This window comes from Macrotis lagotis, chromosome 4, assembly GCF_037893015.1.
Source record: "Macrotis lagotis isolate mMagLag1 chromosome 4, bilby.v1.9.chrom.fasta, whole genome shotgun sequence".
Taxonomy (NCBI): Eukaryota; Metazoa; Chordata; class Mammalia; order Peramelemorphia; family Peramelidae; genus Macrotis; species Macrotis lagotis.
Genome location: NC_133661.1, coordinates 205,735,526 through 205,747,811, shown reverse-complemented (window position 1 = coordinate 205,747,811; position 12,286 = coordinate 205,735,526). Strand labels below are relative to the sequence as shown.

At 35.5% G+C, this 12,286-nt stretch overlaps 1 protein-coding gene across 4 annotated transcripts in view; it reads left to right on the top strand.

The window, feature by feature from the left end:
* SPG11 (SPG11 vesicle trafficking associated, spatacsin) overlaps positions 1 to 12,286 on the top strand; it is a 96,420-nt gene that overhangs the window by 36,916 nt on the left and 47,218 nt on the right. For all 4 annotated transcript variants that reach the window (XR_012478136.1, XM_074235291.1, XM_074235292.1 and 1 more), the window contains 5 exons: positions 1,241 to 1,347; positions 3,497 to 3,642; positions 4,687 to 4,848; positions 6,222 to 6,288; positions 11,368 to 11,533. Coding sequence is in view for 3 of the 4 variants with exons in the window: in XM_074235291.1 (XP_074091392.1) it covers positions 1,241 to 1,347; positions 3,497 to 3,642; positions 4,687 to 4,848; positions 6,222 to 6,288; positions 11,368 to 11,533 (648 nt within the window). In the remaining variant the exon portion in view is untranslated. The remainder of the gene's footprint in view (positions 1 to 1,240; positions 1,348 to 3,496; positions 3,643 to 4,686; positions 4,849 to 6,221; positions 6,289 to 11,367; positions 11,534 to 12,286) is intronic.

Sequence of the window (12,286 nt, the reverse complement as noted above, 5' to 3'; positions counted from 1 at the left end):
ATGTATAAAAAAAATCACTTGTACAAAAATATTCATAGCAGCTCTTTGGTGGCAAAGAATGGAAATTAGCATAAATGTCCTTCAATTGGGGAATGGCTTAACAAAATGTGGTAAATATATGTGATGGAACACTATTGTTCTATTAGAAGCTGGAGGGATGGGAATTCAGGGAAGCCCGAAAAGATTTGCATGGACTGATGCTGAGCGAGATGAGCAGAACAAGAGGAACATTGTGCACCCTAGCAGCAACATGGGGGTGATGACCAACCTTGATGGACTTGCTCATTCCATTAGTGCAACTATCAGGCACAATACTTTATTTTTCTTCCTTAGGGATATGATTTCTCTCTCATCACATTCAACTTAGATCAATGCATACCATGGAAACAATGTAAAGACTTAACAGCCTGCCTTCTGTGGGGGGTGGGGTAGGGAAGCAAGATTAGGGGGAAAATCGTAAAAAATTCAAAATAAAAAAAATAAATTTTAAACAGACCTAGAAGATGCACTGTGTTCATTAGCATTGCCAGAAGTTTTATTCTATGCATATATAAATTCTTACTATATACATATAAAGATTTCTTTGTAGCTAACCTTGATTCCATGGTGAGCAATGATTGATATTGAACCAAGAGGGTATATCTACTGATTTTATTGTTTTGACTCTTTGTATATGTGGTCCTAGGATTAGAACAAACTGGTATATTTGAGGCATAAAGAAATAAAGCTTACTTAATTGAAGAATTTTCCTCAGCTTTATTGGTAAGAAAACTGAAATCTGATTTTTTTTTTTTAGGAGTCAGTCTTAACTTTAAAAATTGAGAAAGGACACTTGAAAGGGTCTCTGATTATTATGTCAATCAAAATTTTAATTTCTGAGCTTTTTTTTACTGTAAATCCAATGAAACCTAAGGTATTTGAGTGTAGAGTGTCATTTTTTTAAATGGTAAAATTCCCTTTTTATTTGGAGTGATTATATAGCTTGGTATAGTATTTTGAATTCCCTGAAACCCCTGATCCTTCCTTTCTCCCCTCATTTTGTGTCTTGGGGATTCTCTAGCTATTGATTTTGAATATTTGTAGAGCACAAGCTATGTGTAAAACACAGTTGAATACAGTGGTGGTAGTAGTAAATGGTGTTCCTTTTCCAAACTATTATTTGAGCAAATATATATGTATAGCTACAATGCATCATGCATGTTCATCATGGTAATCATTGTCATTTTTAATTTGTTTTTAGCCTTAATCCACTGAATTGTCCTTTTTTGGAGAAAAAAGAATTGCATGAAACTTATCCCTGGTTTGAATTTTTGGTTCGGTGTCGACAAATTTCCAGTAATCTGGCAGGTAGGAATCTATTAAACATAAAGACTTTGGAGAACTAATTTGTCTGTTGATGTTCCTTTACTTTAAAAGATATTTATCTTATTTTTGTTGAAATCTTTTGCTTTTTCATCACAATTTCCATTTAGATCTTTCTTCCCTTATTACAAAATCTTTTCAAGGGATTATTTTTCTTTCTTTTCTATTCTCTTTTTTATCCATTTCTTTTTTCCTCCCTGAATATGAGGAAGAGAGAGATGTGTAGAAATTAGTGTTTGAAAACAAAAGATATCAAGAGTTTCAAAAACAAAATGCAGATCTGCAAAATTAGCATGTTCATCTTGTCTGACAGTAGTGTATATAATCCTCTGCTATGAACCTCTGCAGTGATTTCCTTTACTATTTATTTAGCTCATTTGACTAGCTGCAAACTATCAGCCTTCAAACCTATCCCTCTTTAGGGTACAGGTTGTTTCTGTTTAGAAGGCCGAAAAGTGTTAATCTATTACTTGTAGAACAGAATGTCTATGTCTTCTGTCTCTAAAACACACTGTTCTCTTTGAACTCCTCTCATTCCTCTTCCTCCTTTCACTATAAAACCAATGAAGCAAAGTTACTTTTTAGAGTTAGAGTATATATATATATATATACTCAAAGAAGATCCATCTTTTCTTCCCTCTGCTTCAAGAAAGGGTTCCTTCAATCTAGGACAATCTAGTCATCATTTAGAGGGACTCGATTATTTTGTGATCTTTTAAGGGACTCAGGTTATGGCAGGAAAAAAATGTATTGATGATGAACACAGTAATTTGTGTGTCATTCCAAAGATCTATATATGCTCAGGAGAAATCTGCAGTAAACTTTTTCAAAAGGTTGTTTCCTGTGCTGATATATAAACCTGTTAATGAGGGTTGTTTTTGGCTTTTTTAAATCATTTTGTTTTTTTTTTTTAATTATTTTCATCTAATTTCTAGTTTAGGATAGTTTCTTCTTTTTTTTAGAAAAATAAATGTAGGGGCAGCTAGGTGGCGTAGTGGATAAAGCACCGGCCTCGGAGTCAGGAGTACCTGGGTTCAAATCTGGTCTCAGACACTTAATAATTACCTAGCTGTGTGGCCTTGGGCAAACCACTTAACCCTATTTGCCTTGCAAAAACCTAAAATCAATCAATCAATCAATAAACAAATAAATAAAAATAAATACATAAAAAAAGAAAAATAAATAAATTTTAAAAAAATTTAAAAAGAAAATAAATTTTATTTACATCCTTTATTTTTAGTCTAACCAACTTAAAAACAAAAGGCAATAATAAATTTTTTCCAAGAAGATATATTCCAAATTAGAATTTAGGTGGAAATATAAAATAAAATGAAACCCTTCTCCCCCCCCCCCCCCCAGAACCATATAACAAAGAATATTTTTAAAAGAAATGGAGAAAGAAGAGGAATTTGATTTAATAGCAATAGTGGTACTTGGTGTTTTTCTTTTTAATCCTAAGATTGCAAAACATTCTGATTGTAAAACATTGAATCTATGCATTGAAAAAACCTGAAAACCTAGGCAGTATTCTACTTCTTTCAACTTCTCACCTTTACAAAAGAGGTGATTTCTTATATCTCTTCTTTGGGGGCTCACACTGACTAATTCTTTGTAATTTTGCAACCATCGCTTTTGCTTATTTTGCAGTTATTATTCTACTTATATTATTTCTGTGTGTTATTTTCTTTACTCAATTCAATTCATTCAGCATCAGTTCATTTAAATCTTTCCAGTCTTCATTTTTTCTTATTGCATAGTAATATTGCATTATATTCATACATCACAATTAGTTTAGCTGTTTCTTAAGAGATGGGTATCTATTTGGTTTCTAGTTCTTTACTAGAGAAAAAGTGCTATTAAAACTGTTTGTGGGGACTTTGTTTTTTTGTCAGTGATATCCTGAGAATATATATTTAGTTGTAGCATCTTTGGGTCAAAGGGTATGGACATCTAAGTCATTTTATTTGCTTAATTCCAAATTGCTTTCCAAAATCATTTTACTGATTCATACACTATCACAATACACAGTAGTGTGTCTATATTCCTACAACCCCTTCAATATTGACTAAGCTTTTATCATTTTTGCCAGGATAATTACTTCTTAAAGAGAAAAAACCATATTCTTTCTTTCCAGATCCCAAACTGATTTTCCAGGCCAGTCTTGCTAATGCTCACATTCTGATCCCCAGTAACCAAGCCAGTGTGAGCAGTATGCTTTTAGAGGGACATACCCTCTTGGCTCTTGCCACAATGGTGTATGCTTCTGGAGGCCTCAGCCAGGTAATCGGATTTCATTGTGGCCAATGCATATGAAGAACAGACTTAGGTTGCATTAAAGATATCATGGCTTCTCTAATCCCCAGTAGAAAAGAAAAACTCAAATACATAGATTTTAAGTATCTTTATAAGTTATATAGCACAAAATTTGTTTATTTGTTTTCTAATTTCATTTTCTCTAGATTGAAAGAGATAAAAATCATGATTTTTTCTTCTCCTTTTTTTTCTGATAATCTATTTTTAAGTCTTGTGGCTTGAGAGTTAACTGGTACTTTTTATATGGTTAGACAATTTATGGGTGGGGTATGGGGAACCACATTTACTGCTGCTTTTGGAAACTCTGGTTAATGACTTAAAGGGAATTTACCCAGTCTACTTTGTGGAAATGATTAATGGCTGGAAGAAAATTTTACACCATTAACACATCATATCAAAAATTATGAATTTTACCTAAATTTTACATGGGTTATTTGTTACTTAGCTACAAGGACTTTATTGTTTATTCTGCACAGATATAGATTGTAACGTATTTGTACTTTAAAATCTGAGAGATTCCTGGATCACTAAGAGTTAAATGACTTGCTCACGATCATACAGTTAGTTTGCATCAGATATAGGACTTGAATCCAGGCTTTTCTGATTCCAGGTCTGGTTCTCTGTCCCCAGACTGCCTTTCTATAGTATTAGATGCTAAGTTATTTTTTTCATTTTTGACTTTACCACTTGTCAGAAATTAGTCATAGAAAATAATTGTGGAATTAAAGATAATTGGCATCTCTTCATTTATAGATGAGATAACTAATGCCCAAAAGAGGTTATATGACTTGCATAAGACCCCATAGCTAATTAATGGCAAATCTTGGGTTGTAATCAGATCGCCTGACTGCATCCATTAGTTTTATTCACTATGTTGCATTAGCTCCAATGTTTGTTTCTAAACTAATATTGTTTCACAGAAATTCTGACAGAAAGATATTTAAAGTTTTTAAGAGAGGATGGAAGGGGTGGTAATGCAAGTACCATTATTTGTTTTCCTTTTTTGCTTAGGTTGTTCAGAAAGAAGAAGGGGAAGCCTCTTTGAGGAAGGTAGATCCCCAGTTACTAAAGATGGCCTTAACTCCTTACCCCAAGCTCAGAGCTGCACTCTTTCCGCAGTATGCTGTCCCTAGTATCTTGCCCCATGATATTACTCTCTATCATCTTATTCAGGTATGTAATTATAACAGACTGTTTTCTGGTGCTCAGTGATAAGCCCAACTTAATTAAGATATTCCCTATCATTCAGTTGTTGGTTGTTTTCCATGGTTGTTATTTAAAGAAGTTGACCTTTCCTCTCTGTTGATCAGATTCTTGGGACCATGACCTTTTTCCTCTATTTTTCTCTGGTCCGCCTTGTTTCATTTATGTCTGCAACTGACCACATGCTCTTTTAACTGGTTAGGTAACAGAAATTGTTTTTTGCTATAGTGTGTGAAATCTAGGAAACTATATTGGTATAGAATCATCCTGCTTAAAATAGGTTGACTTGGTTTAATATATATATATGTATGTATATATATATATATACATACATATATATATACATATACATATACATACATATATATAGGCTTTCATAGGCAGTGTCCTTGTTTCCTTCCCCCATTTGCATGCTTGTTCCCTTCACCCAGATCCATAATTTGATTTCAGATCAAAACTATTCTTTCTGTAGATTAAGAGGCTCATTCTTTGCTCCCCTGGTTTCTGTTTTCAAATTCCCCTTCTATAGGTCAGTCTTTCAAATCTTCCTGGACAAATTTCCCTCAGAAGCTACTTTTTAATCTTTTACCTTTTCTAGATTGCTTGCCCTTAGGTAACTAGTTTCACTTTCTTATTGCACATCTGATGTTGGCCATATTTCTCTATTTTTTTTATCCTGTTTCTCAGACAGCTTTCTTTTCTATTTTTCCTTCTTGTCTTCCCCCAACCCCCTTGATCTCAACTCTTGGCAACTTAGCTTACAGACCCATTGTAGTTATTTCTTGGTCTTCTTAATTCCCTTGCCTGTCCCACCCAGCAATATTTTGAAGCCCAGTTTTGTATTATAGTTATGCCTGCCCCCTACAGGCAGAGCTACAGTGTAATAAGTCTGCATTTTAGAAAGGGAAATTTTCATCACTCAGTTATAAAAACAAAATAAAAATATGTTTAATCCTGTTTTTCAAACTAAATTCCATAGGAAGTCAATATAATTAGATTACTTTTTCTGAGAATTAGTTGTCTTTTGCCTTAGTGTTTCAATTTCTAAATTCATTTTCTTGAATTCAGTTCCACAAACATTAAGTGCCTAGTTTGTATAAGTCACTGAGTATTTAAAGACAAAAAAAAAGTTCCTGCCCTTTGAGGAGCTATTGAATAAAATAGTGTTGAAAAGTAAAGTATTGGGAGTGACTAAAAAAACTCTAAAAGTACCTTTATTTACTTAATGTACCCAAATTACTCTGGCATTACAGAAATGTTTTTATTAAATGTTTTGTTTGTATTGTTTAGACTTTGTTTAATTTTTAACTTTCCCTCATTTGTCCATTTTGTCTCCATTTCAGTCCTTGTCTCCCTTCGATCCCACCAGACTGTTTGGCTGGCAGGCCACCAATACTCTTGCTATTACAGGTAAGTTGATATAGGTAGCCCTTGCTTTAGAGACATACACATATTCTGACATGATTAATTCTAAGATGATTTTCCATAAAACCCATCTTAATCTCCCATGATTTTTTTTCCAAGAAGAATTTCAGTCCAGTAAAAAAAATATTTTGCAGTTGAATGAGTTGTGAAAACATTTTGAATTTTAACTTCAGCAAATATTTATTCAGTACTCACTGTCTTGCAAGCCCCTATACTCTAGATCCTGGGAATTCAAGATGAAGAGCATTGCAACTCTACTCTCAGGAGGCTAAAATAGAGGAGATAAAACATGTAAATACCCTTTATTCATATAATATGGAAGAATATGATGGGGCAAATGAGCAGTTTAGTCAAGGTGAACTAAGAAAATTTGAGAAGGAAAAAGATCATTTTCATCTCTGGATATCAAGGGAGGTAGAGAATGTAAGTTCCCTTAAGCCATAAAAACTTCTTTTCCTAGGGATTCCTGGAACCCTACTCTTTTATTTCTCCTTTTCTTCTGTTATCTTTTCCATTTCTTCTGTTATTAATAAGTTCCATTTTCTAATACAGAATCATAATCTCTTAGTGCCAGAATAGATTTTAGAGACCATGTAGTCCCACCCCCTTGTGCTATAAGGACACTGAGACTCAGTTCAACAAATCAGTAAACATTTATTAAGCACCTATTTCATGCAAACCATTGGAAATTTAAAAACAAAAATAAATTGACCCTGCTCCCAAAGCCTAGCAGAGGTTAAATGACTTTCCTAAAGTCATACACTTGGTTATTGGCAGAGATAAACCATGATTACAGGATTCCTGCCTCCAAGACCAAAGCAAAAGGCACTTATAAATTGAAAATGGACTGTCTTCTCACCCTTATACACATACACGCTCCCACCCCCCAGTCTAATATCTAATGATCAAACTTAATGACAAAGCCCAAAATCAGTTTATTCTAGAAGATCATGGCAGTGTGTCTTCTAGACCCACAAGTATTATTAGGAAAATAGGATTAGGAATGGGGGTGGTAGACTGCTTCAGTCTTCCATCTTTCAGGCACCTCAGTTACCTTAATTTATCACATATTTATTGAGAGTCTGCTATGTTTAAAACCCATTAGATTCTGAGAATCAAAAATAATAAGATTGTGCCCTCAAGAAACTTATAGTCTCAAATTATATTTTGTCTTAGTTTGAAATAATGGAACTCATTTGACATTGTAACAGCAAAAAGACAACCCTATTTCTACTTGCTGTGGAACGTATAAGGTACAGACAAAATCCTGTGCACCCAAAAGGATTCTGCATTGTAGCTCAAGATCCCATGTGTGTCAAGTCAGCTCCTTGCCTACCCTCGTTTTGGTTCACATGGGTTTTTCTTATTTTCCTTCTAATTTTCTTGTTACAAAAGAAGACACTGAGACCTTGAGAATTTAAATGGCTTGCCCAAAAATACCCAGCTGATTAATAGCAGAGCCAAGACTAGAATCTTTTAGTTTTTTGTAAGGCAGTGGGGTTAAGTGGCTTGCCCAAGGCCACACAGCTTGGTAATTATTAAGTGTCTGAGATCGGATTTGAACTTAGGTACTCCTGACTCTAGGGCTGGTGCTCTATCCACTGCACCACCTAGCCACCCCCAAGACAATTGATTTCTTAAGACAATTGATTTCCCCATCCAGCACTCTTTCCACTATGTATTACCTAATAGTTGAGGCTTCAAGTTAATCCTTAACTACACTGCTATTAGTGCATCTGTACAAACTGAATATAGTAATCAATATGCATGGAGGTATAAGAACATAGACCAGACCTATGATTTCATTGGTGGAAGAAACTCCCTCTCCCAATTCAAGTCAGCACCTTCTCCATACTTTGCATTTGTAGAGAGTTGACCAGTAAGTACACTTGGAAATTAAATGACTGACTCAGAGTCACATAACCAGTCTATGTATTCCTAGCTCCAAAGCCAGATCTTGCTCTACTTACCTTTACTGTCTCAGTCTCCAGAAGTGAGATTCAAGGAATAGAGTTTTCTATATAACTGAAAGACCTGTCTTTTGAAGACTTTCCATCTAAGTAAGACCTCCAAGGCTTGTGGGTCATTAGCAAAGCCTTCTAGAGTTTAAGTCCCTTCCATGCCCTATGAATCATAGAGTATACTGACCGTTATTTAGCTTGGTCTGTTCCTGATTACTTACGGTTTTCAACATAAACATTAGTCATTATACTAACCTATGTGTATGTTGCTGTATTTATAGATCCACATGGTATTGAATCAGAGGGTTAAAAGAAAATCCCTTGGAAGTTTTTAAAAGTCATGGTCATGGGAAACATATTTAGAACTGGGGGTGTGTGAAATATAAGAACTTAGGTGAGTGGCCTGCCTAGAGCACTGGCCTTGGAGTCAGGAAAATAATCGACTCAGACTCATACTGAAGTGTGTATTACCATGGATAAGTCATTTAACCTCTCTCAGTCTCTGGAAACTGGATAATGAAGTGGCATCTATCTTCCAGTGTTGTTGTAAGGAAGATAACATATGTCAGGTATTTTGCAAACCTTAAGGCACCATCTAAATGCTGACTCCTCTGTTGTCATTTGGAGGATGAAACCTCTCATTTGACAGATGAAGAAATCATTTTTATATTTCTAATAAAGACAAAGCATATGTGTAGCTGCTGATATCCAAGGCAGTGTAGTACAGCTTTCATTAAATGTCTTTGTGCAGAATTGTACAAGTTCTGTTACTAGCTTTGTGATCATGGGCAAGTCACTTCTTTAAAGCTTCAAGTTTTTCATCTATGAATTTAAACTAGATTATCTCTCAAGTCCCATTTCTAAAATTCTTTGATCCTACAATATACGGTGTATTATACCAGATATACTTATCATAAAGTACATCTGACTCAGTCTGATATTTTTTATTACAAATATCTTTTGCCTTTTGGTGAGCATTGAGCTAGAGACATGCAAGCCTTCTGTCCTCTTTTTTTTTTTTTTTTTTTTTTTGGCAAGGCAGATGGGGTTAAGTGGCTTGCCCAAGGTCACACAGCTAGGTAATTGTTAAGTGTCTGAGGTTGGATTTGAAGTCAGGTCTCCTGACTCCAGGGCTGGTGCTCTATCCACTGTGCCACCTAGCTGCCCTGTGTCCTCTTTTTTTTTTAGAGAAAGTTTGGGTGTTATCCATGGTGTTACCTGTCATATAACTAGTTCTTTTTTGAGATATATGTGCTAATATGTGGACAGGTTGATATTAGGAGTTAGGTTGACAGTATATGTGAATGGATTTTCCCTTCTCCTCTCCATCTAGCTTCTCAAACAAGAATGATGAGCTGTCTTTATTGACAGGCCTGTACTGTGTGATGTGACATGCATGACCTGGAGGTGTTGTCCTATAAAGCTGCGGCCCTCAGTCTCCAAAGCCATGATTCTGTCATTGGCTTTGGGGTATAAGTCTCTGGGGCTTCTGGCATTTCTATCATTGATCAGATATGCTGCTATAGAGAACCACAAAGGCCACCAGAGTTCTTGTTTTCATCTATCTCCTTGTCAATGACTCTTCTCTGTTGAATGATGCTCTCCCTCCCATCAGGCAACTGCTTCTTCTGTTTTCTCCTTTCACTGAGGCTTTTCTCTTACTCCACTTTCCATACATTCTTCTCCTTGTTCCCAGTCTTTCTCTTTCATACTTCTCATACTTCTTCAGCCTTCTTACACAGAGTTTTCTTTGTGGTTGGTAAGCTGATCACTTTTGTGACACCAAGAATAGTCTTTGTCATGTTGCTTGTTCTACAAAAAGTCTTTCTTCTCTGTCAAGATACTTTGTGTGTGTGTGTGTGTGTGTGTATGCACATGTACACACACACATGTTTCTGCCTCAGTGTTCATATATAAAATGGGGATTATAGTAATATTTGGTCTACTTAAACTCAAGATTACTGTGAGGAAAGCATTTTGTAAAATTTAAATTGTTATAGAAATTATTACTTATGCAAATATTTATTATTTGAATATATCTTTTCTAAAACAAGACACTTAATCACACATAGCAAAATAAGTTACAAGAAATATTATCTCCTCCCACATATAGAAGGGATACATTCTACCACAAATGATCACTTCCCTGTGGTATTGAAAACCTATGCAGGGATACTCATGACCAGAGAATGTGCTTGAAAGTGTGGATGTATAGGGCCATCTGACATAAGAGCATGTCTAGGGAACACAGAGAGAGAGTTCCCACCTAGCTCCTTGCAGGAACTCGTGCTTCTGCTGTTGTAGAGCCCTTGAGGACCTCTAAGGATGTCATTGGGAGAGGTTCTTTCTTTACTAACTAGGATCCTTGGCAGTGCTTATTCTCTGCTTCACTTTTCTTTGCTGGATATACACAGTGAGCTACTTTCTGCTGTTTTCTTCTACTCTGTCCTAGGTTTGATGCCATTCTCGATGTCTGTCTGGCAGCATCCTTATTATGGGATAGAGCACAAAGAACGACATTCTCTTAGGCTTCTTGACATTTGCTGTGATTGCCTCTACATTTCTGACAACAGATCAAGGTGTTAGATTGAACAGGAGTTTAGGACATGGTTATGAATTAAATGACCACTTTCTTTGATTAACTTCAGCTGGTGCATGCCTTGAAAGAGACTGGGGCTTCTTTAGAACTTTTTATTTGTGCTGAACCACCAAAGTCCCATTTTATTGCCACTTTAAAACATGAATCAGAGCTTCTATTCATTGACAGTCTTTACAAGAAAATAGAATGTTGTAGTAAAGTTGGTATTTTTATACTTCTTTAAATTTTTGTTGCAGTTTGAAGATAACTATATTTTGAAATCCTGTAACAGCTTATTGTATTGTAAAATAATACCATCCCAAGATCCTTAAATAGAATCCTTGATAAGCAAGTCGTTGTTTGTCAGATGTTTATCCCTAATAGACTGAGATCTGGGAGAGTAGTTTAAATATTTGACAAAGGATAGGAAAAAAATATGAGATAGTAACGTTCTGTTCTTCCAAGACAGTTGCTCCTTTTAGATAAAAATTTATTAATTTTAAGACTTATTCCCATTTTTTTCAGATCCCTCAAGTGCTCTTCCTCATTTCTCTAGCCCTGACCTGGTAAAGAAGTATGCTGTAATGGAACGTCTGAATTTTGCTTATTATTTACGTCATGGAAGACCATCATTTGCATTTGGTACTTTTCTTGTTCAGGAATTAGCCAAGAGCAAGTGTCCAAAGCAACTGTGAGTATTTAAAAAGTAATAGGAAGTGAGCTTGTTAAATGTCAGAAGAGTTATTAAAGAAGATTACAGTGGAACAGAAAGATTCTAGATTTTGAGGTTCATATCTATGTAGTATAAAATTGAGAATATTACTTGTAGATAATTACTGAACACTATAGGAAAATGACTTTTTCCATAGCCTTCCTAGTCGACTTCAGTATCAGTCTTCTTTATGACTTTAGCATACAAACATGATGTTGGACTAAGGATCAGCAACCTTTCAGTCACTGGATTTGAGGGTACTGACTCTAGTTTCTGCTATGGGAGAAGGAATGGATGTCAGGCTATTGGGCAGAGAGGATCCCTATGAGAAATTCAGAAGATAGTGACATGGAAATGAAGTTGTCAAGATGCCGAAGACCAACATTTCGTACTTTATACCATGGCTAGTTGGTGATGTGGCTAGAGGCCCAGGCCTGGAGTCTGAAAGACCCATCTTTGTGAGTTCAGATCTGGTCTCAGCCACTTATTAGCTGTGTGATCCTAGGCAAGTCATTTAACCCTGTTTGTCTCAGTTCCTCATATTTAAAATGAGGTGAAGGAAATAACAAACCACTCCCTACCTTTACCTGGAAAACCCCAATGAGGTCATGAAGAGTTGGAAGGGACTGAAAACAAGTGAAGAACAAAAAGTATTGCTTAGAGTTGGCAGCCACAGTTTCATAGATTAGGACTAGAAAGGACCTTATAGGTCACCTCTGATTTTACAGGGGA